Source organism: Festucalex cinctus, chromosome 12, assembly GCF_051991245.1.
Source record: "Festucalex cinctus isolate MCC-2025b chromosome 12, RoL_Fcin_1.0, whole genome shotgun sequence".
NCBI classification, from domain to species: domain Eukaryota; kingdom Metazoa; phylum Chordata; class Actinopteri; order Syngnathiformes; family Syngnathidae; genus Festucalex; species Festucalex cinctus.
Window position 1 is genome coordinate 19,563,430 of NC_135422.1, and position 25,705 is coordinate 19,589,134.

Below are 25,705 nucleotides of genomic sequence, written 5' to 3' on the forward strand. Positions count from 1 at the left end.
CCGTCTTCATCTGTAATTTAGCAGTCATGTACTCCATCATGTACACTTGCTTCAATCTCAAAGTCCATTCAACTTTTGTTGGTGGAGGTATTTTCATCCAGTTTGCTGTAATTGTCTTTCTTGCAACCATTAGAAGAATACGTAGCATATATTTTTTGGGACCATTTGTTACACTTTCTGGGCACAATCCCAATACACACACCATAGGACTTAAATGGATATCAATATTCAAAATTCTTACAATCTCCTTCATCACCTCATTCCAGAATATCGTCAGGACAGGACAGTCAGAGAAGATGTGTGTGTGATCGCCAATAGTTCCACAATTTCTCCAACACAATGAGGAATCTGGATCTCTACCAAATCTTGAAATTACCAAAGGGGTTCTAAAAAATCTAATCTTCGTTTTCCAATCAAATTCTTTCCAAAGATTACTATTGATACCTGAGTGGCAATTTAAACATATCCTCCTATGTTCTATTCTCTATTACCTCATTAATTTCAAGTTCCCACTTCTCTTTCACATCAAGTGTATTATCAGACATATCTTTACTTAAACTGTCATATATATGTGAAATGTGGTTCTTATTAGGCAACGTATGCGCAGTTACCATAATAAAGTATTTTTCCACACTTGTAGGTTCTCTTTTAAGTTTGTCCCCTTCTATGTGAGATTGAATATAGTGCCTAATTTGTAAGTATTTAAACATATCTCTTGATGGTAATGTGAACTGAGTCTGCAACTGGGAGAAGGATTTCATTACATTCCCTTCAAATAATTGGTCAATCGTTCTCACTCCATTGCATTCCCATTGCTTGAATCCACTGTCCCATACCGACGGTATGAAATCAATATTCCCGACCAATGACATGGCACGCAATATAGAGGTTGTCCCTCCTAATTTTGTCTTTACTGCATTCCATATTCTCAACGTATGCCTAATCCATACATTTTCTATCCTAAGACAAGTCCACCTTTTCCTACTCAAAAATGGTAAACACTTCAGGGAAAGGTTCCGCACTGAGTTTTGCTCTATTTGAAGCCATCTAATTTCCTGGTTGTTATATATCCATTCAGTAATAACAGTAAGTTGACTCGCCCAGTAGTAATGTTTCAAATTCGGTAGGGATAACCCTCCCATATTCTTTGCTGAGCATAATACTTTTAGTCTCACTCTAGGTCGCTTATTTTGCCAAACAAACCTGGAAATAAGTTTTTCCAATACTGTAAAAGTAGATGTGGGGACCCATACGGGCAATGCCCGAAACAAATATAGGAGTCTTGGTAAAATGTTCATTTTAACCGCTTCTATTCTGCCAAACAAAGAGAGTGGGAGGGCATCCCACCTTGTCAAGTCTCCTTTTATTTGTTTTAATAGGTTATCATAGTTTGCTTTAAATAGCTGTGTGGAAGTGCAAGTAAGAGTAATCCCCAAATACCTGAACCCTTGTTGGGACTGTCGGAATGCCACTATACTGTTTAACTGAGGCGGCCAAGATCCTGACAACATCATTGGTTCAGATTTGGTCTCATTCACTTTGTACCCAGAAATTAAACCATATGTATGCAGACACTTAATGAGCACAGGGACTGAAGACAGAGGATCTTGTAAGAATAATAAAACATCATCCGCAAATAACGCTATTTTGTATTGATTACCTTTCTCATCCGTTAAACCATGTATTTGCGGATTCTGCCTTATAGCTTCCGCCAAGGGCTCAATACTTAAAGTAAATAAAACTGGGGACAAAGCATCCCCTTGTCTTGTCCCTCTTTGGAGTTTAAAGAATTTTGAGCAGTATCCATTCACTCTCACTCTGGACGTTGGATCCTTATAGAATAATGTAATCCATTTTACAAATTTCTCTCCAAACCCCATGCCCAGCAACACCTGCCTTAAATACACCCAATCTACTCGATCAAAAGCCTTCTCGGCGTCCAGGCTGAGAAGCATAGATGTTTGCTTTTTAGACATGGCTACTGATTGTAAGTTCAGTGCTGTCCTTATGCTATGTGTACCCTGCCGTCCATTTATAAATTCAGTCTGATCTGGCTTCACAAGTCTTTTAATACATTTCTGTATTCTGTTAGCTAATATGCTGGTCAATATTTTCAAATCTACACAGAGAAGACTTACAGGTCGGTACCCTTCACATAGTGTAGGATCTTTTCCTTCCTTCTTTAACACTGTAATTATGGCCTCAGACCAAGTTTTAGGTGGATCTCCAGTGTCCAGTGCATAGTTGAATGTTCTACATAATACAGGAGTGAGTTCCTGTATAAATGTTTTATAATACTCCCCACTAAGCCCATCAACTCCGGGAGATTTATTATTTTTTAACTTAGTTATGGTTTATTTTACCTCATTTTCAGTTATTGTCCTAGCTAATTCATCTGACTCCGCATTTGTTAGTTTTGTCATGTGAAGTGGTGTAAGAAATTGTTGTATCTTATCAATTTTATTATCTAAATTTTGACATTCATAAAGGCTTGTATAGGATGCAGCAAAAGCATCTGCAATCTCATCTGGCTGAGATACTATTTGTTTGGTCCGGGGATGCCTAATTTTAGGTACTACTCGACTTGATTGAGCCTTGCGCAGCTGAAAAGCTAGGAGTCTACTTGCTCTGTTACCCATTTCGTAATATTTTCTATTTGTAAATCTTAGCACCCCCTCTGCTTTGTAAGTAAGTAGCATATCTAGTTCCTGTTTGGCTTCCCCAAGTAATTTAAGTGTGTGTGCATCCCTATTTTGTCCATGCTCTTTTTGCAATTTACTCATTTTCGACTCAAGATCGTGTTGTTTTTTTAGTCTCTGTTTTTTTATTCTAGAAGATATGGCTATTATTTTTCCTCTCATAACCACTTTCGCACCTTCCCACAATATTGAGGGAGATACACTGTCATTATCATTTAGGGCAAAATACTCCATCAAATCTTTGCGTATTTCTTGTCGAGTCACTTGATCTGTCAGCAATGACACATTCAATCGCCAATATTTAAAGTGATTATCTGGTCCCAGGCCTAGAGTAATTGTTACTGGACCATGGTCTGAAATTGTAATTGGTTCAATTTCACTCTCCTTGACTCTATACAAATCTTTTCTTGATATACCAAACATGTCTAGTCTGGAATAGCTCCCATGCACCTGTGAAAAAAATGTATATTCTCTTTCTCTTGGATGCTGAAACCTCCAAATGTCCGTTAACCCCAGTTCTTCCATCATTGCCTGCAACGTCACACTTTTTTTCGTCCGTGCTTCTTTAGATATGGGAAGTCTATCTAGCCTTCCATCCACTATGCAATTAAAGTCTCCCCCTATTAAAATCATTCCTTCACCTTTTCCCGCCAAAAGTGCAGCAATGTTCTTAAAGAAAGCAGGCCTGTCATCATTGGGAGCATATACATTCAATATTGTCATTTTCACATTTCCTATTGTACCAACAATCATTACATACCGACCTTCATTATCCTTTATAAACTCCTCATTGTGAAAATAGGTGGATTTACTAATAAGAATAGTCACTCCTCTCTTCTTCCCATTTGTACAAGATGAGCTATATACCTGATCCACCCACTCTCGCTTCAGCTTTAAATGTTAATTTCTGTTAAATGTGTTTCTTGAAGCAGTGCTATACAGCATCCTAATTTCTTAAGATGGTTAAATAATTTGAAAACTAAATAAAAAAAAGTGTAATAATAAGCCTGGTGACTGGATGCCACAAAGATGGAGTACACAAGCTGTGGAGCCTTTTCTGCTGGATGCGGAAGAAGGTCTAATCTGTCCAAAATGGACTACTTTTATAACTGTCTCGAGACTCAGCCACACGGCACCCACGTGAAAATATGTGACCTGATGGGTCTTAACTGGTTTTCAACCAGAAAAGTAAAATCAGACGCCAAGCTAGGACGGGCCACAGCCACAACGGCCGAGCTCAAGTCACATAGCTAAATCATTACGAGGCATAATCTCACATTTTCATTGCTTCCAAACAGCCAAAAACAGGCCACCATTGTGCCAAAAGATACAATTTGATGTCAAAAGAACATTTATTGATACAGTGGTACCTCTACTTACGAAATTAATTGGTTCCGGAAGAAAGTTCTTAAGTAGAAAATTTTGTAAGTAGAGACGCATTTTCCATGTAAATTCCCTAATCCGTTCCGAGCCTCCCAAAATTCAGACATGTTTTATAAAGCATAAAAATGCATCAAAACATGTAACAAATACATGTTACAATTAGATTATTGCACAATAAATGAGAGTTCTGCGTAATGTAAAAAACAAAGAATAGAGTAAAGAATAAAAATGATGGTCATTTACCTTTTTAACTGCTGTCCTCATCGTTTTTTGCCCTCTTTGGTTCATGTTCTCTCTCAGAAGTGTTTTTTTCTGCCTGGTGTTTTGCAAAGAACTGATCCAAGGATGTTTTTTTTTGTTTGTTTGTTTTTTTGTTTTTAAACAATGCTTCGTAAATGTCCAAGACAAACATCATCTTAGTGAGCAAACACCCGACTGGTGAACACTTTTTCTGGCCGATTCTTTTAAACAAATTCTGGAACGTCATTGAAACTTCCGGTATGGCGAGGCATCCCCCCCCCCCCCCCCCCAAAAAAAAGGCCCATCTCGTCGCAATTAAAAACTTACTGTGCCTTCATCAATCACCAATTGTTTGAATTTTTGCACAAATTCGTTGGCCGTTAGTTCATACATTTACGAAAAACTATCGGAACACTTCATGGGCAGCGGGATGAATGATGGGACGCTGTATAGACACCGATCTAGTATCTAGGCTCATAGATCCCTATGGTAAAGGTTCCTCTTAGCCAATGGGATGCCAGAAACATGCACAAACACCGATCTAGTATACGCTCATACCTATGGTAGAGGTTCCTCTTCGCCAATGGGATGCCAGAACTATGCAGAAACACCGATCTAGTATTTACGCTCATGGGTACCTATGGTAGGAAATAGCCATAGCCGAAAGTATTTTGCGTTCGGTAATGTATTTTTACCTTCGTATCTAGAAATTTCTTTCCTAACAAGAGGCAATATTTTCCCGTTGAGGCGTTTCGTAACTCGAAAATTTCGTATGAAGAGACGTTCGTAAGTAGAGGTTCCACTGTATATAACAAGAGTTAAAAGCTGGAAATGACAAAACAAACAAAAAAAAAAAAGGGAAATTGGGAACTTTAAAACAAAATACTGAAAAAAAATAAACATGGCAGAACTCGCTGGAAGGAATCGTGGCATCGCAACACTCACCTTGTGCAAGGTGGTGAGGGTGGACGCGGTCGTCTCCAGCCGGAGTTCACTCTTCAACCTGACGAGCCTCTGCGACATCCGGTGCCGCCGGAACCTCTCCAAGGTGCTGTGGACATGTTTCTAAACAAACGTGTCGTCACATGAGCGACCGCATACATTAGCCAGGCAAATTCAAATATCAACTGTTGAAATATCAACATTTCTCTCAAATATTTTTCACAAAACAAGTCTAAATCTGTGATCGTGAGCACTTCTTTGCCAAAATATCCGCCCCACCTCACAGGTGTGCCATATCAAGATGCTCATTAGATAGACACTGGGGGTGTAAAAAATAAATTGAATCGGTGATATATCGTTGCAGATTGCAACCTGTTTGTGTAGAAGGTTCAGATAAATACATTATCATACAAATCTTACAGTGTACAGCAGGGGTCTCCAAGTTCGGTCCTCGAGAACCCCTATCCAGCCTGTTTTCCATGTCTCCGTCCTTCAGCACAGCTGAATCTAATGATCAGCTAATCAGCAAGCTTTGCAGAAGCCTGATAACGATCCCGATCATGAATCAGGTGTGTTCGTGGAGAGAAACATGGAAAACAGGCTGGATAGGGGCTCTCGAGGACCGAACTTGGATACCCCTGGTGTACATGTACAAGTTGACTGATTAGTATTTTCTAAATTTGGGTTTACAAAAAAAATGCAATAATCAACTTAGAGATTCATATCGGGATTAAATTGGTATCAAATCGAATCGTGTCGTCTGAATCGTGATACGGATCCAATTGCCAGATACCTGGCAATTCACAACCCAACTGATTAGAGACTAGGTGTGCGGGAAAAAAAAAAATCAATTCTGTGATATATCGCGAGATTACAGCGCACAATTCTCGTATCGATTCAATATGTCGCCGAATTGATGTTTAAATATCTTTTTTTTTTTAATAAATATATTTTCACACAAATCTTAGAGTGTACATGTACAAGTTTACCATTTTCTAAATTTGAAAAAAAAAAAAAAAAAAATCACTAATCGATTTATTGATTCGTATTGGATTAATCGTTATCGAATTGTGACCTATGAATCGTGATACGAATCGAAAGGCTATGCACACCAATTAGACACCATAATTAGTGCACAGGTCTCATAAAAAAATGGGAGCAAAAACAAAAGTGTTGCGTTTATATTTTTGTTGCGTATATTTCAGTTTTTTGTTTGGCGGCTGAATGAATACGGGTTTCTTACATTGCGGCCTCCCACCTGGCCCCGCTCTTCGTCGCTGGACTCGTCGGTGAAGTCGGACGAGTGATCCGTCTCGTCGCTGGACGACTCCACCAGGTTGACCTCCTCCCGGATCAGGCGGCGTTTGGGGTCCTCGTCGTCCACGATGCAGACCAGGTCTAGGTCCGCCAGGTCCGTGGCGGGCTCCGGCGATCTGGACGACTTTGCAGGCGAGACTTTTGACTCGGCGGGCGTCTCGGCGGCGGGGTCCCGCCTGCTTCCGTCTTCTGGATTACCCGGAGCGGCAACGGCGGGCTCCACCTCGGGCTGCATGCTGCGGACTTCGGAGATGACGAGCTCGGGGACGGTCGGCTTGACGGGAATGGGGGCGGGTCCCGTGGCCGGAGCGAGGGCGGGCAGCCTAGTGGTGACCCGGATGAGGTGATCGTTTGTGGAGACGTTGGGAGTGATTTTGTAGGTGGCGCCTTTCTGACTCAAGGAGGCGGGATCTGGCAAGGAGGCGCAGTTCACGGTGAAAGACTTGAAGCCGGAGAGATTGGAGGCGGGGCTCGGCAGCACGGGGCCGGCCATCCTACTCGCCGGGGCCGCCAGAGAAGAAGAAGTCCCGAGGACGCACGTTGAACCTTGAAGACATTGATGGGTTTATTACCACATCTGATTCATTGAATGTTAATGTTTATTATTTAAATAATGCTTTTTCCCCCTCATAAATTTTGCAGAAAATAGAAATTAATAAGGATTTTTTTTTTTTTTTTAAATCATGAATCGGTTATTTAAATAACTCTTCCCCCCCATAAATTCTTAAGAAAAAAAAAAAGAGTTTAAAAGGACAACTTTTTAAAAACATGAATCGATTATTTAAATAACGCTTTTCCCCCATAAATTCTTTAGAAAATAAAATTTAAAAAGCCAATTTTTTAAAAACCATGAAACAATAACACTTTTTACCCCATAAATTCTCAAGAAAATAGAAATTAAAAAGAATTTTTTAAACCATCAATGGATTATTTAAATAACACTTTTATTCCCCCATAAATTCTTAAGAAAATAGAATTTAAAAGGACAATTTTTTAAAATCATCACTCGGTTATTTAAATAACACTTTCTTTCCCCCATAAATTATTGTGAAAATTTAATTTAACAGGACAATTTTTTTTAAAAACATGAATCGATCATTTAAATAAATTTTTTTTACCCCCATAAATTCTAAAGAAAATAGAATTTAAAAGGACAATTTTTTTAAAACCATGAATCGATTATTTAAATGATACATTTTTTTTCATAAATTCTTAAGAAATAGAATTCCAAAGGACAATTTTTTTTATAACCATAAATCGATTTAAAAAATGTTTTCTTCCCCCATAAATTCTTAAAATAGAATTCAAAAGAACATTTTTTTGTCTGTTTTATTGAAATTTACTGTTTACATGAATTTAAAATTATTCTCTTACATTTATGGAAGACGCTATTGCACTTTAAGACAATTCCGAATCGTTTTGTTGATATTTACAATTATTGAATTAGAATGATGAAAATATTTTCATCTCATCTTTGCTGATGTCAATGTTTTACTTTCATTAATAATTATACAAACAAAAATATAAATTAATTAAATTAACATTTAAATAAAAAATAAATAAACAAAATCATATGACCAGTTGACCAACTGCCTCTGCAAAATGTACTTTATTATTAAAATTTAATATTTGTGGAGTATTTATCATGGCCTTGACATTTAAGACGAATTGATGTTCCATAATTAATCGATATCGGGTTGAACTAATTGGAAATAAAAAAAAAAAAAAAAAAAAAAAAAAACGAAGCGAACTTTTGTGAACGGAAATCTGAGGACTCACCAATCTTGTTGTTGGGGGCGGCGGCTCTCAGCTGGTTGACGGGGATCAGCTGGACCAGTTTTCCGTCTGGCCTGCGGTAGTAGCGAACGCCGGTCGGGCTTTGCACTTGCCGCAGAATCATCCTGACCGCCGACGAAGTGGGCACTGTCGGCTGCGGCAGGCGAGGAATCGCGCCGACGTGGGGGCTTGCAAGTGGAACCATTGAAGACCCTGAAAAAAGTCATTTTGGTCATTTTTTTTTTTCTAAAGACATGAAAATATGATTGAAGTGCTGAAAACGTGCAAAGATTGAGAACAATTTAGTACTGAATGGTCGAGACAGAGCGTTACTCTTTTTTTTTTTTTCCCCGCAATCTCAGTTGTATGATTTTTTTTGGACAGAGATTAACTTATTCACTGACAGCCCTGTAAAAATGAATCTTTGACGTCTAAAACCGTCTATGGCAGTGAATGTGTTAAAAAAACAAGACCAAGTTTGCACTTGGGCGTACTTTCTACTTTTGGTCTTTCCGTACTAACCAAGTAAATACGCCGTCATTCATCAGTGGCTGGCTATCAGCAAGGTTATTTTAGTGAACTAAAACTAACAAAAAAACTAAAACTAAAATTCAAAAGACATTTTAGTTAACGAAATAAAACGAAAATGCTTTTTAAAAAACGAAAACTAACTGAAACGACATTTTCTGTTTACAAAACTATAATTACAGCAAAAATGTCAATTTTAGTCTTTGGTCATTCATTAAATGCATGAGCCTTTGGTGATGATTTTAAGTCGATTTATTTTGATATGAACCTGAATAAGGACGTTTGAAAATGTGTCACACAGAAGTGACGTCATCTAGCAGCAGCCAAAAGAAAGGCAACTTCGATGACATTGCTCCCATTCAGTTTTTAAAAAACAAACAAAACAAAATCAAAACTAACTAAAAAAACAAAACAAAACTAATAACTCAGGTAAAAAAACAACAAAAACAAACAAACAAAAAATAATAAATTGACGGATCGAACTTTGACGGGCGAAAACTCACTTCCGGCAATGGTAATAAAATGCCCATTTTGCTAACGAATGGTGGACTGACGATTACGATGCGGTTTCGCCTTGAAATATTGATCGGTTGAAGATGACGGAAGCGTGTCCCGACAGTTGACAAATGACAAATGAGTGACACTCAAAATTCATTGACATCTCTGAATACAGTATTTTGGCTACATTAAAAAAAATAAAAAATAAAAAATAAATAAAAATCCAGACCTATTCCCTGATCCAGCAGACTACGAGTAATTAGTACTACATTATCCTCCGAGTGTAACTATATGTGTTTTCATAAGTATGATTCTGTAGAATAATGATGATATGAGGATTTGTGCAAATGTAGGATAAACAGGAGGGGAATGTAGGAATAATTGTAAATATTATAAGTTATCAAACATTTGCTTTCAATGAAGAATTTGCTTTGCTCTGCTCCGCACTCACATTCACATGTGCTAGCTATATGTGATCTGAACAGAAGATGACTCGGGAAGCTCAAGAACCAGAACATCGAACGTAGCAAATTGGTTCAAGCCAGTCTGCTGAGGTCGCCTGTTTTCTGTTCCGAAATGATTGCAAACTTGACCACACATGTACTCAGCAATCTTCCACTCACACATAGACAAACAAGTACACTGTGTTCCAACTTTGTTTTGCATTTGCATTTTTAGGGTTGGAACACCCAAGGAACTAGGGGCGTGGAAACCAAATAAAACGGAGGTGGTGAGGGGATTTTTTCCCCCCAGAGAGTGCAGTACTGAATTGCATCGGTCAGTTCCTCTCCTCTTTGCTCGCGAGCCTTGAACTGAGTGCCTTCTCTCCTTTTTGTGTCGTGTTTAATAGATATCAAACAGGTAAACCTGACACCTACAAACTGAATGAATGAATGAATGAATGAATGAATGAATGAATGGAATCGAAACATGGAATTGTTTACTAATTTCCAACTACCTATCACTCCATATTTTGAGTGAACTTCTTAGTTCTAACTATATAGTCCACTATGGAACATTAGTGAAAAATTCTAAACCGTCTCTGACATCATCATCATTTGTTAGCTCTTAGCTCACCTGATGGTGGTGGCGGGACAAGGTAGTACGTGACAGTGGGGGCGGACGTAGAGGACGTGGAGCTGGCAGGTGCCGCGGAGAAGACCGGGGTCGATGTGGAGGTGGCGATTGCCGTGGAAGTGGGCGTAAAGGCGGCGGTGGACGTGAACGTGGCAGTTGGCGTCAAGACGGCGGTTGGCGTCAAGACGGCGGTTGGCGTCAAGGCGGCGGTTGACGTCAAGGCGGCGGTTGGCGTCAAGGCGGCGGTTGACGTCAAGGCGGCGGTTGACGTTAAGGCGGCGGTTGACGTAGAGGTGAAAGGTGACGTGGAGGTGAAAGGTGGCGTGGCGGTTGACCTGGAGGTGAACGTTGGCGTAAAGGTGGCGGTTGGCGCGGAGTTGGCGGCTGGGCAAGTCGTCTCGCGGGAGGCAGGGGACATCTGTTGAGGCTCGGGCACAGTCGGGATAACCTGCTGCTTCCTGACGGCCGCCACGCGGCCGGTCAGATACGCCGCCAGACGGTTGGCAGGGTGCAGCGCCCCCATCTCGCCCAACTGGATCTTTGCCAGCGGATACATCTTCCCGTTCACCTGGTTGGAACACACAAAGACAACTTATTAACTTATATTATTTTTATTATTTCGTTTTTGTTTATTTTATTTATATTATTATTATTATTATTATTATTTATATTATTATTATTATCATTATTTTTATTTTATGATTACTTTTATCGTAGTTTTATCGTGGATTTATTAATTGAGCAATATATCGATAATCGTGGTACCGTCATATCCTGAAATAATCGTTATCATGAGTAGTGCCTGTCACTAACAACTTTTTAAAAAAAATCGACTTGCCTATCAATCATTCCAATGATTAATCGACTACTAGCCCGCCCCCACCAAACATTTTGTTTCAAAAGGATAAAAAAAAAAAATATATATATATATATATATACACACACACACACACATTTTTTTAAGTTTTTGAAGTTTGTAGGGCTACACAATATTGGACAATAATGCAATATAGTTGCTGAGTATAGCGATACATATGATTGCAATATTTAACTTGTACTAAAATAAATGAAATTTTTATGATCTAATGAAAGAATGGCATTTTTCATGCAGCAAAATCAGCAAACTCCATACATTATTAGTTAATAAATTGCAATTACATCTCGATAATGTTCAACTATTGGATGGCCGTGCACATTTTAGTGAGCAGCTGACTGGTCATGATATTTTATCATGGATTTATTTGACCACATTAAAACAAACAAAAAAAAAAAATCATTATGACATTTTGATGGTTCAACAACTTTTTTACAGGGAATTTTAAAACTAACACTTTAAAACTAACCCCAACTCGCTTCCGTCACCCAACGCTGGTGGAACATGTAAACAAGCTGAAAATTGACATTTTTGTCCCAACGATGGATTTTTTTTTTTTGTCAATAGTGGCAAACTAATGGCTATAAAGTGGCGCCGTGCTCACCTGGATCGGGTCCCCGCCGCCCGGTTGCTTCTTGCTGGCCGACAGGAAGCCGGCGACGGCGACTCGGCCGAGAAACGGCAGAGCCACCGGGATGTCGCCCTCCATTTTGTCCGCCTGCTCCTGTCTGTGCAGGGCCGCCGGGTCGTCGCCGTCGTCTGTGTTGCTTTTGTCAAGCTCCTGATGCGAGTCCTCCTCAAAATCTTCCTCCGTCACCTCACGTTGCCATGCTTCCACGGGCTCCGCCTCCTGCGCCGGCTGCGTGTCATCAACCTGAGGAGGCGCGAGAAGAGTTTTGTCGACAACAAAGTTGAGGGGACTTGAGGTCGCCCAATTTTACGACTTGAGACTTTAGGCAGTTCGTGTTGTTTTTTAAAATTGCAAACTTTAAGATTTGAATTGACCGATAATCAATCAGCCTGATTATTGCCCGATATTGGGCATTTTGACAAATATTGGTTTCTGCCTTTTTTTTTAAATCTGACGGCCGATATGAGGTAAATCTAAAAGCATTTTCATCTCAGGGAGCTATTTATTTAAATTTTCACTTAACTTTATAAGAGATGATATTGACCCTGAGAACCGTCTGAACCATTTGTATTTGTTTGGCATTAAAACAAAGAAATAGTAAAGTTTAAGATTTCAGGTATTTTTTTAATTTTGCAAAAACTTAGAGAGCTATTTCCATATTTACTTGCTAGTTTACAATTTATTCATTTTATTTTAAAATATACATATAAATATATACCTATATAATATATATATGATATATATTATATTACATATATATTCTATAATATATTATATAATATCAATTTATTTATTTGTTTAGTTTTCAATTAACTTTTTAAGACCTACTCATAACCTTTAAAGAAATTTAAAAAGAAGTCAACCGTCTAAGAAAAAAAAACAACTACACTTTGAAAAGTCTATAAAAAAAATATTCAATAAACATGCTTTACGGCATTACAGTCAAGATTTGCATTTGGATTTGTATTTGAAAATGTTGACATCAGGGTTATTATAGGAATTTTTCATATTAGCTAGTTTTTATTTCGTTTAGTTTTGTTTTTTTGCCACTGTAGTTAGTTTTAATTCGTTTTCAGGGTCTTAGTTTTAGTTATTTAATAAATGCTTAGTTTTAGTTAGTTTCGGTATTAGTTTTTAAATAGTATATGACTTGTGCGCAATATTTAAAAAAAAACAGCATGGGAGCGACGCCATCTGAAGGTGCTTTTCTATTGGCTGCTGCAAGATGATGTCACTTCTTTGTGACACACTTACAAACGTCCTATTCCGGTTAATATCAAAATAAATCGACTTCAAATCACATTAAAAATCATCCCCAAAGGCTCATGCATTCAATTAATTACCAAAGACTAAAACGAAGGACTTTTTTTTTTTCTATAATTATAGTTTTTTAAACCTAAAATGTAGTTTCAGTTTGTTTTCGTTTTTTTTAAAAGCTTATTCGTTTTTATTTTATTTTGTTAACGAAATTGCCCCATCAGTCCATACGAGGACCCCACCTGCTGAGCGCCATCTTGTTTGCTGATGAGAACCTTGTAGTGGACGGTGCCGCCGTCCTCCACCGTCTGACTGATGGGATTGATCTGGTACTTGCGGGCGCAGATCGGCTTCTTCAGCCGGTCCTGGGCCATGGCCTCACACAAAACCTTCAGCACGTGATCGCGGTCCTCGTCGCATGTCCAGCGGCCCTCGGTGAGGATGGTCAGACGTCTGGACGCCTTCGACTCCTCCATGGCATTCTCGGACGGGCCGGCCGCCGCCGCCGCCTGAGGTTGAGGACTGGGCGGCTTGGTTGACGTTGTTTCTGAGAAGAAGGAGGCGACGGACTCTGACAATCGCATCAAAATTCAGGGTTCCCCTTCATCAGTTCACTCTTAGTTGTGGACATACCCATAATATTTCCTTAGGGAGGAACTTACTTGGATGCAAAGTTTGGGGTTTCTTGTCACATTTCACCTTGGAACGTTTGGGCTTCCTGTGTGGCTTCTGGAGGAAGATGGTGGAGGAGTCACAAGAAGTTTAGTGGATGAAGTTCTTCATCGAGTCAGTCAGCCCTTACCTGCTGCATTTTTCCGGACTTTCCCACAAATCTTCTCACTCGGGCACAGCTGCCGGCGTCCTTTCTCGTATTCTGAGTTGTAATGAGAATTGTATTTTTTACTTTTCATGGCATTTATTAAATCTTTTGATCCCCAAAACGTATAAATACATTCTGTTTTAAATGATTTAAGTGTTCCAAAGATGTATTTATACTAGGGCTGTCAAAGTTAAAGCGTTAATAGATTAATTAATCACAGAAAATTATCACATTAATCACGTATTAACACATATTAATCGCACTATTTTTTTGCCCGCACTTGAACCTTGAACGTAACCACGGATGGTTACATTGAAGGCTGCACAGGTCAGTGATTAGGTCAATGCACGACATTTCCTACGCCTGTTGTTCCAAAATGAGCAGGGTGACTCCAGTTGGTGTGCTCGGTGGTAAATTTCACTTTAAAAAACACCCCGAAGGGACTTTAGACACAACAAAAGTACTTTGCGTTGAATTAATTAATAATTGCTGAATTGCACCCAAATATGATGCTGTTAACAAGTTTTCGTCAGTATTTAGCACGTTCTTTGCAATATAGTTGCTGAATTGCACCCAATTGATATGATGCTATTTCGTTTTGAGCAATACACGCATGCATGCAATAGCGTACATGCATTTAATCAATGTTTGCAAATGACGTTCAGATAATAAAATGCATTAATGTCAAAATATTACGGTGTTTTGTATTTTATATTACGCAATTAATTTAGCTGATTAATCGTGATTAATCAAAATTAAAAAGTGTGTTTATCAGATTAAAATTTTTAATCGTTTGAGAGCACTAATTTATACGTTTTTTTGTTTTGTTTGTTTTTTTACGTTCGAGCATACCGAAGGCTTTGATTAAGCCTCTCAACTACGGAAAACAGGTGAAGCAATGGTTGTAATGACAAAAACGGCTAGTAGGTGGCAACAGAGTATAAGAGCTCGGGCAGGGCCATGTTGCAACAAGCTCTTTTTGACAATGTTTTAACCAGGAATGGGCATAATGATGAAACATAGCTATATGCTAATGCTAATTTGCTGCAAAATGGAAACAGATAGAAATATACTTTTTTTTCCCTGATGAAAGAAGAGATGCTAATCTTGCTTTTCTCTCTAACTGGTATCTCACTGATGCTTGCAAAGGTAGCGAATTTAGGGTTTTCAGAAGGATTTGTAAGATGTTCACAGACAGCTTTTACTTGTCGCAAAGGCATTTTGAACAAATTCAGAAATTTTTTCACTGTCTGCGAAGAACTTTTGAAACCTTTTACGAACCCTGACGAAAACACCAAATTAGCTACACTGACATGCAATTGTCACTCAGTCAGATTTAAATTTCTACTTTATAAAAAATTAAGCGGATCCAGGGAACTCTACTTTTTATTTTGGAAAATAAAAAAATAAATAAAAAAATACAGTAGAAAACTTTCGGGAACTATTTATTTGCTTAATTTTTAAATTAGCTGAACACATGCTGATGACCCTGGGGAATCACCCTGCAATTTTTTTGTTAGCATTTTTAAACAGCGCTGTCAATTCTTTATATGTTTTAATGCTAATATTTTCTCTTTTACTGAAAATGAATATCGGCTTGAAATAGCGGTTATCGACCTCCTCAACTACTAATAACGGGTATCGGTATCTGCCTTGAAAAAAACAGTCTATCACTTAAAAAAAACACGCACACACACAATACAAAAAGCGAGCTGTCGAAACTCCACAAGACTGCATGAAGTAAGATGGAGGCGCACCTTTGACAATTTTCCAGAGACGACAACGCAGGAAGAAACGGAGGATGCTTTTGGTACGTGTGTTGCCTCCGGGTCCAAGTTCCCGTTATCTGTCTTCCAGAGCGTCCGGACTCGTTCTGCAGGCTGAGAGACACTCTCGGCTTCCTTGAGTACTGAAGCAGGAAGGAACACAGAGCCTTCAAAATAGACACCGGCGGGTACAAACTACCAAGGTAACATTTTTCAGGCGTCTTTACTTGAAAATCGATTTTTATGATGACTTCTTACTTTGTCTCGACATTTTGACACAGTTACAGTATCGTATTTGATGCTTTGTACTACGTCAAAAGAGGCTCGCTACTTTTTTCAACCTCAACGGATGACGACACGACGTGAAAAAAATAAAATAAAATAGACAAAATTAGACACAGCCAACCACGGTTGACATCCTAATTGACTGATTTCATTATCTTGGGACCTAAAAAAAAAAAAAGACAGCAGCGACAATGACTACGTTTATATGGCATCAATATTCGAGTTAAGGTCAAAATTCTGTTCTCTGAAATATTTGGAATATTCTCAAGTGTGAGCAGCCAAGGTTACTCTCTCATATAAATGGTAATTGTGATGAATTGGAATATCATCATCTATCACATGGCCAACATTCTGACTAGGGCTGGGGTAAACGATTATATTTGTAATCGATTAATCTAGAAAATAATTTTTCGATGCATCGATGAATCTAACGATTCACTTTTAAATACGATTCGATTCGATTATCTCCCTATAATTTGACCTCTATAGCAATTAATGCTAATTTATCTCCATGAGTAAAACACAATTTTCTTCTTTCCAATATATTTTTATTCAAGTTCAAAAATGAATTTTATTGAACAATACGACAAAGTGCACACAGCTCTAGTGCAATGGAATCCTACAATAAAGAAATAATAAAATAAAGCTCTCTTTTAATAACTAAAACTGCTAAAGCCATAATCTGAACCAAAATCTTATTTAAAAAAAAAAACTGACAGCAGTGGTGACGGCTGCAATTTTCAAAACAACACAGCTCCACCACCACTCTCACGCTTTCTGTGTGCATCTGCTCAGGTGTGTGTGTGTTGTAGTCATGTATTGTGTTGGAGTGGATGTTCGCATCTCAACATGCTCAGCTGTCAGGCTTGCCCCTTTTTTTTGTTGACTATATTTCCAGTCACTGAAAAAAGCCTTTCATATGGCGTGGATGTTGCTTGTTTATTAATAGAGAGAAATAAAAAAAAAAAATAAATAAAAAAGTTTACGTCTATTTGAAGAGTGTGTGTCTGTGTCAATTAAAAAAAAAAGTGACAAGCAACAAGCGAGTGTGTGAGGGCTGTGTGTTTGCGTGTGTTTATAATGGGCAGTGGGTACATGTTCTGTGTGCGAGGCTGGAGCACAAGTTACGTGGTGCAGTTTGGATGAATGATGGGGTTACTCATTGCCAACAAGGAAAAAAAAAAAAAAAAAAAACTTGAAAACTTACGATGTCTTCTCCACACAAGAAGCTCCCGGGTGCCTCCTCTTAATCGCGGTTGTGCTTTTATGGTATGCCAAGTACTTTGCATTTTTAGGTGTAAAGTACTCCCATACTTCGGACGTCTTATTACGAGGTCGTTTCTTCTCCCCGGACTCGCTGCGACTCGATGCTGCAGTCACTGCTATTTTTTGATTCAATAACTATATCCCTTCGCGCTGCGCACAACGGAAGAAAAAAAGGAGGCAATTCCGCTTCTCAGCTTCCGCGTCATCTATCTATTAGAAACAATAGACACATCATTGTATTGTGTCATTGCTAGCTTGCTTCACACTTCGACAATTAAAAAAAAACTCCACACTTTCTCCATTTTTGACCCCGCCCCTACCAGTACACGTAGCTTGCTTGTCATGTCTTCCGGGTATCTGCAAACCGCAACGATTGTTGCCCTCCATTGCTACACTGTAATTGTGCACAATATACGTGCATTGTACGTTCTGCTTTTCTTTTCTTTTTTTTGCGCCCAGTGTTTTGTCTGCAAGGTAACGTATATTTGGTGGCCCAGACATTGCGCAATGGCGCCAAAAGTGACGCATTGACGTGTATTTATTGCGTCAACGTATTTTTTGCGTCGACGTCGCGTTGCCCCAGCCCTAATCATGACTACGGATGGGCCTAAAATATTGATATTGAATCAATATTCCTTTTCATAGCCCAATATCGATTCATAAAACCATGAATCGATACTTTTAATAGCCCCCCCATAAATGAATGTGCCAAATACCCCCCTAAAGATAGAAGGTAAGAATTGGACATAAAAACACAAAATGTGCATGCAAAATTATGTACTATGGCTGTGTCTCTTATTAATACAGATAAATTTATTTATTTATTTATTAACGACTGGAACCTTAGTATAAAATCTGCCACAAGAATGTAAGTGTGATTTTGCCACTTTATTTACATAGCACTGTGCTTGTAATTGATTCCAATTAGTGTTCATGGTGTTGATCAGGTTATGTTCAATGAAACATACATGATACATGACTAATGTAACTGTGTTGACTTCAATTATAAATGTAAATAAAAAAGTTTCAATTATTTTGCAGCATTGGTACTTCTGGGAATGTCTTCCATATAAAAGCAAAATTGGTACTGCATGAAATTCTTAACTGAATCGAAAATCAATGTGAATCGTGAATCAAATCGGGCCCTTCTGAATCGAATCGATTTTGGAAATCTGAAATCGATACCCAGCTCTAACTGGGTGATCCAAATCAATGTCATTTCCACTTAGGGGTGCATGATCGATCGGCCAGCCGATTTATCGGCCCCGATTTCCTTGATTTTGGAAGATCACTCGTTCCCTTAAAAATAAAGCGATCTTTTACACCAATCTCATCTCCCTCTTCAGAGGTCTGAAAAAGTCAGCCAATGTCCTCTTCTGCTGAGATAACATAGGATTTCATTTTTATTTGAGAGAACTACTTCATGTGCAGTTAAAACAAACCCATTTGTATTATTTCGGCGATATTGTTCAATGTTTTCCAATAAAACATGATTTGAACACTGAAGGTATATGCTGCTTGCAATGAAAAAAAAAAAAAATCAGTATTGGCAAAAATTGGGGATCGGCCAGAAAATTGTGATCGGTGCACCCTGATTTCCACTTCTTACTTTCATTGTATTCATGTCTTGCAAAACACTAATAAAGAGGTCTGCTTCCTCCTCGCTCCAAACGTATGATCCGGTGCTGTGTCTGGGTTACGTCATGTTTACCTCCAGATTAGGCACATACAAGCAGTTTCTGTATTCAAAAGACCAAGATCCCTTGCGGATAAGTCATGCGCAGAACACAAACCAATGTTCCTTTTTCAATGAATATATTTTTTTCACACTGCCAAATATTTGGGCAAGAAAAGGTGTATCGCAGGTGTCTTATTCAGGTTTTCAATCACCAGAATATGAACATATTTGGGTTTTATTTAGCTGTTTACATGGCCTCCCGCACCACATTCCGCTTTTACAAGAGTTAATGACAGCATGTAAACGGAGACATTGAGGAACATGTACTGTACTTTGACGTTTTCACATCTGTCAAGTAGTGTACTTCTGATGAATGGCACAGTCTACTTACTGTAGGCCATCTTCATCCTCTTTCTCTTCTTCCTCTTGCCGCTGCCGTGGCTCGAGGGGCTGGAATCGGAGGAGCCGTCCAGGTTCTTGAGCAGAACCACCTTCTGCTTGAGGCAGCTGCAACCCAGCATGCATTGCGGCCACCCACAGTGGCTGACCCGGGCCGTATGGGCCAGGCTGGAGCAGACGCAGCCCAGTCGGCAGAAGTCATTGAAGCACGCCGGCTCTGGCCTGTGGGGCAACTGGATCGGGGCCGTGGGGTTGTCGCTCACAAAACCCTGGCAGGAATCACAAAGACAAGACGGCATTTTAACTCATCTTTTTCAAGGCAAACAGAATATTGTGTTCTTTTACGATATAAACATGGTGGGTACTGGGTACCACATGAAAGATCGCATTCCATTCTTTCATTAGAAAAAAAAAAAAAAAAGGATGTTTCTAACTTTCTACTAGGGCTGTCAAAGTTAAAGCTTTAATAGATTAATTAGTCACAGAAAATTGTCGCATTAATCACGTATTAACGCAGATTAATTGCACTATTTTTTTTGACCGCACTTGAGCCTTGAACGTAACGCGGATGGTTACGTTGAAGGCTGCGCAGGTCAGTAATTAGGTCAATGCACGGCATTTCCTACGCCTGCTGTTCCAAGATGAGCGGGGTGACTCCAGTTGGTGCGCTCTGTGGTAAATTTCGCTTTAAAAAAAACATCGATGGGACTTTAGATGAAACAAAAGTAATTTGTGTTTAATTAATTAATAATTGCTGAATGGCACCCAATTGATATGATGCTGTTATGTTTTGAGCAATACACGCATGCATGCAATTGCAAATGACATTCAGATAAAATGCGTTAATGTCAAAATATTACGGTATTTTGTATTTTACATTACGCGAGTAATTTAGCTGATTAATCGTGATTAATCAAAATTAAAAAGTGTGATTAATCAGATTAAAAATTTTAATCGTTTGACAGCACTAGACTTTCTACCTTACTCTACCTTAGATTTAATGTGACAAAGGTTTTGATCATTCACGTCATCCTTGAAAACGTTCTATTTCATCAGGTTCATCATGTTTCATTGGAATTTCATATACCGGCAGCACTCCATTGAAAAGAGATACAATGCTGCCATCTGTTGGTCATAGTTAGAGGGTGTTTTTGATTTCACATTATTAACCAGGCAGCACTCCTCCACTAAACGTTGCAAAGGCCATTTGATATTTAAAAAAAAACAAAAAAATAAACAAAACAAAACAAAAAAACGTAGTTGACGTAAATTAACATTTATGGCGGCATACATCGTGATTTTAGTAATCGTTATTAAACGTATTTTGGCAGTAAAAGAGTTAAAGGAACAAGACTTATGAAAAACACCAGCTATTTGTGAAATGGTTAATTTCAACTCTTGATTTTACAGCACTTTGTATGAATAATTTTTGCGTTAAGTACTGTATCGGGCCATTTTGGACAGTCACGTGATCATCGTGACGTATCGTGTGCGTCAAATGCACATTGTATGACATGGCTGCCAGTGACAACAAAGAGATTCACGAGGAATGATCGCGTCCCACGGCGGACATCAAATGTGGAATTACGCAGTAATAGCAAAGAAGCACTTCTTCAAAAGTAGTACAGTCAAGGAGGACTCGTCAAAAGATTTGTTTCTAGCCGAAAGCCGGATGAAACTGGCAGATCCAGCCGGCCGGCGAATTGAAGTGCATGGTTAACATCCGGGTAATTTTTCACTCTGCTAGTCTAAGTTACATGCCGTGGGCGAAGCGCGCTTTAGCCCACATTAGGAGTGGCCACCCCCGCGTGGAATGACATGAAACCGGATGCATTTAGGATTTTACGCTGAACCGAATTGGTGCAGTATTTGGGATCACAGACTGTCTTTTTCTTGCCCACTACGTCAGCGAACTCCCATTGAAAAGCGCGAAGGTGGCTCTCATTTTACGTACGGGATACATGTCATCACAATCATGTGACCAGGATAATGGCGTTTCCCACGTTCTTATTTTGATACTTAATCGGTTTGAAAGAAAATTCAGGGAATAAGATGCCAGAGATATTTTGCATTTATTCTTGATACACAATTCCTAATCCAAAACTGGAAAATTAGTTATAAGTCTTGTATCCCTTCAAACATGCCATAACGGCCTCAACAGAAACATACTAGGGCTGTTATTCAAATTTTCAATGTACTAATAATGGGCACAAATGGTCACCAATTACTGATGAATATTGAATCTAATGCAATTAAATTTGTTCCTTTTAAACTCATTTGCTCCCAAAAACTTATAAATACGTTCTATTTTAAATGTGTTAAGTGCCCCAAAGACGTATTTATACGTTTTTTTGGGTTTTTTTTTTTTTAATGCCAGAGCATACAGAAAGAAGCCTTTGATGCAGCCTCTCAACTGCAGAGAACGGGTGCAGCAATGGTAGTAATGACAGAAATGGCCAGCATGTGGCAACAGAGTATAAGAGATCAGCCAGGGCCATGTTGCAACAAGCTCTTTTTGACAGTGTTCTCACCAGGAATATGATATTGATGAAACTTAGATACATTCTAATGCTAATTTGCTGCAAAACGGAAACAGATACTTTTTTTTTCCTCGTGAAAGAAGAGACTCTAATCTTTCTTTTAGTAGGTTCCATGTTTCTATAGCAATAGAAAGCAATATTCTGTGGGCCTTGCAAAATCAGTCAAAATCCGGTAAAACGGCCAGGAGCGAATGGAATTGCTCTGTGAAAATGTCATAAATATTTAAGTTGAAAATTAAAAAAAAAAAAAAAAAATACTCCCCTGAGTGATTCCCAGAGAAGTTATTTCTAATAGGCGTGTGTTTCGGAGGTGTTCCCTGAAAAAAATTCCAAATTTTTCTAGACACATGGGTACCTTCAAGGTGAAAAGCGATGTCAGAGATATGGAGGCCCTCTCCTGTGTGACGTAGGTGCGAGGGTGCCCGCCCCACACGGCGCCGTCCTCCAAGTCTTTCTGCCTCAGCAGGCCGCGGGTCAGCGGCAGCTGCAAATGACTCGATGGGTTCACGCCATCCGTTTCAGAGTTCGACTGCAAGGGGGTCGGCTTACGCTTGAGTCTCTTCCCCTTATCAAGAGGAGGGGACTGAGCGGGGGAAGTTAACACCGTGTCTGCCGTAGGACAGGCTGTTGTGGGGGTTTTCGTTGGTTTTGGAGGTTCTTCCACGGGTGCTAAGGGCTGAGAGACGTCTGGCAAAGAGGGACATGGTGGGAAAGATGTTGCCGTAGGAGGAAAAGCTGGATTGGGAGCTGGTTTGGTACTCTTCGGCTTCTTTTCAACTTTCCTGGAGATTTTGAGCTGCCTGTTGGGAGCTTTGGCTCTCTTGGAGGGCGGGACGAACCCGATGATGAGGTCCGAGGTGGGTGAGGGGGCGCTTTGCTTCTTGAGGACGCTGCTGAGCGTGCGGACGTAGCTGCTGCTGCTGGCGGGAAGCTCGTAGACGGGCAGTGAATCCGCCGGTGGCGGCTGAGCGAAGCTGGCCACGCGCTGGTCAATCAACTTGGCCTCGCTCTCCAGGTACTGGTCCAGCATGTCGCTACAGAACGCCGACAAGTTCTTCTTGGTCTGCTCCGAGCTGATGGGCACAACTAACAGCACACCGCCGTGTAAGAAAATGGACCAAACACACACGTTCAAATCATATATATATATATATAAAAATTCAAACCCCTTTGCTTACTTCAAAAAGAAATATCGGCGTCCTGAAAATATAATATATATATATATATATATATATATATATATATATATATATATATATATTAGGGGTGTTAAAAAAATCGATTCAGCGATATATCGCAATACTACATCGCGCGATTCTCGAATCGATTCAATAATCGGCAAAATCGATTTTTTTATTTTTTATTTTTTTTTATTTATTTATTTATTTTTTAGGATTCACACCTTAAGCATGGAAGAATGTTATATGAACGGAACATTAAGCCTTAATATTTTATTTCAATGCTGTTCAAACATGAAACAAATTACAACCTCTATAAGACTGAAATTTCAGATAAATAAATAATACATTTTCATATAAATCTTACACTCTACAAGCTTACTGATTAGTATTTTCTAAATTTGAATGAAAAAAAATCGCAACAATCGACTTATAAATTCGTATCGGGATTAATCGGTATCGAATCGAATCGTGACCTGTGAATCGTGATACGAATCGAATCGTCAGGTACTAGGCAATTCACACCCCTAATATATATATATATATATATATATGTAGTCACCTTCTGCCGTGGAGGGTGAAGGAGCCTCTGAAGATTCCGATGGACTGAATTTTTCTCTCCAACCTTTAATCTGCGTCACATCTGTAGTCTTTCCGGTTCTGGACACAAACGAGCCAGATGTACCTGTGGAAAATGCAAAAAGATGTAACGTACAATCAATACATTGAACAACGGCACTACACACCCAGTTGGTCGACTGTAACGCCCAATTCACACTGACTGCGGAACGGACGATGGTGCGTTTTCCGTACGCACGCCGCAAGATTAGAACGCATTCAAATCTGCGTCTCAACTGACCTTACTGTAAACCTCACCCGCATGACCAAGTAAACTAATCATGCCGCAAGACCTCATGTCTGCGACGGCACGTGCGTTTTGCTGCAGACAAACAAAAGCAATCCTGCTCCCGGTAGTGCATTGCGTCCTTTGCGTGGTTAAAAGAAAAGAAAAAAAGAAAAAAAAACTATAAAAATGATGAAACGCTGTAGTCACAGCTTGTATAAGCGCAATAGCCGTTATTCCGATTGAATAAACTGTGTCTTGCGGTAGTCATGGCTTGTTTAAGAGAGACACAAGAGAGACACTGTCCGGTTTATTCCCTTCCCTAAACCCTCAAACAACTACGAACAATGACTGCGCTGGATCAAACTTTGGGGAAGAGCACACACGACCAGTCAAATCCCTCCAAAATGACCAGGAATTACTACGTCTGCACTATGGTAATATTCTCTATTATTGTTTTTAGCCAAAGGCTAACGATAGCTCAGGGGTAGATAACCGTCCACGCGTTTGTTGACTTTCTATTTACCATAAATGCCAACAAAACATTGAAACTATTATTAGGTAATATACATTCATTCTTACCCGGCCTGACGGGAACAATGTCTAAAAACTTCGGTTTTGCTGACAATCGGTCAAAGTGAGTGAGGCAACTGTCTTTTCCTGACTTCTGTAGCAGCAGACAGCGAGGCATATTTCCTTTTGTTTTTGGGCAAAATTGCATGGTGAGGGACTGAAGATACCCTTCACTAAAAAAAATAAATAAATTCAAACCCCTTTGCTTACTTCAAAAAGAAATATCGGCGTCCTGACTGAAAAATCACAAGGAAGATTTGACTTTTTTGCACTTCAGCTCATCTCGACCGGTAAATGTCGGAGCCAGATGCTTGTCGCACTTATTGGACGGGGAGGGGCGTGCCACGGTAAGGTCAATTCAAACCAGCTCCAGTGCGGTGCAGAACGGAGGCGGAGGGTTTCCGCAAGCGTTCTATTTTTCCCGGACGCCGCTTGCAGATTTTCATGAAGCTGAAGAAATGACACAAGCCGGACAGGAAGTCGGGCGTCTGACGTCAAGATAAATCCAGTATATTTAAAATATAAAACCGTTTGCACACTCGTTTTTTGGGGAGGGAAGCTAGCTAACTAAATAGCAGGACATGACATTTAATGAACTCAAAATAAACATGAGAAAAATAACATTATTTAAACACAAAAGTAGTTACCCATGGTAGAAGAGCCATGGTAGAGGTCCCAGAAATAATGTCCAAAAAGCATATCGATGTGACAACAGGCAAGCGTGGCTATTATTTACAAATAGGACTCGATATACACGGTTGTTATTGCGTGAACGCAACTCTCCAGCGTGAACCCCCGTGATCTTGTGGTCTGGCGGGTGCAGACTTCCGGAAACGCAGCGCACGGGGTGTGAATACCAATCTGTGAGGATACCGTACCGAAAACGCACCGCGTCCATTCCGCAGGTAGTGTGAATTGGGCGTTACGGTTGTCATGGTGCAAACAGCTTTGCACCGATCGCTAAACTCTGTTAACTAACCCTGTATAGCTGGCAGCTCCTGGCTAGGGGGCTCCATGGTGGCTCCCGGAGGTGGGATGGGCAGACGCACACCCAAGTATTGCAAGTCGATGGACAGACTGGCGTCCAGCAAATTCATCTTCAGTCCAACTGAAGGACGACATGACCGCATTGTT

At 39.6% G+C, this 25,705-nt stretch overlaps 1 protein-coding gene across 4 annotated transcripts in view; it reads right to left on the reverse strand.

Annotated features, from left to right (window-relative positions):
- mgaa (MAX dimerization protein MGA a) overlaps window positions 1-25,705 on the reverse strand; it is a 46,081-nt gene that overhangs the window by 7,324 nt on the left and 13,052 nt on the right. For 3 of the 4 annotated variants that reach the window (XM_077539003.1, XM_077539004.1, XM_077539002.1), the window contains exons 6-18: window positions 25,551-25,679; window positions 23,717-23,839; window positions 22,332-23,062; window positions 19,429-19,705; window positions 15,800-15,951; window positions 14,025-14,096; window positions 13,885-13,951; window positions 13,465-13,769; window positions 11,939-12,208; window positions 10,461-11,028; window positions 8,361-8,570; window positions 6,508-7,127; window positions 5,268-5,387 (exon numbers count right to left, since the gene is read on the reverse strand). In XM_077539003.1, the coding sequence (XP_077395129.1) occupies window positions 5,268-5,387; window positions 6,508-7,127; window positions 8,361-8,570; window positions 10,461-11,028; window positions 11,939-12,208; window positions 13,465-13,769; window positions 13,885-13,951; window positions 14,025-14,096; window positions 15,800-15,951; window positions 19,429-19,705; window positions 22,332-23,062; window positions 23,717-23,839; window positions 25,551-25,679 (3,644 nt within the window). The remainder of the gene's footprint in view (window positions 1-5,267; window positions 5,388-6,507; window positions 7,128-8,360; window positions 8,571-10,460; window positions 11,029-11,938; window positions 12,209-13,464; window positions 13,770-13,884; window positions 13,952-14,024; window positions 14,097-15,799; window positions 15,952-19,428; window positions 19,706-22,331; window positions 23,063-23,716; window positions 23,840-25,550; window positions 25,680-25,705) is intronic. The other variant, XM_077539005.1, reaches the window with a different exon arrangement.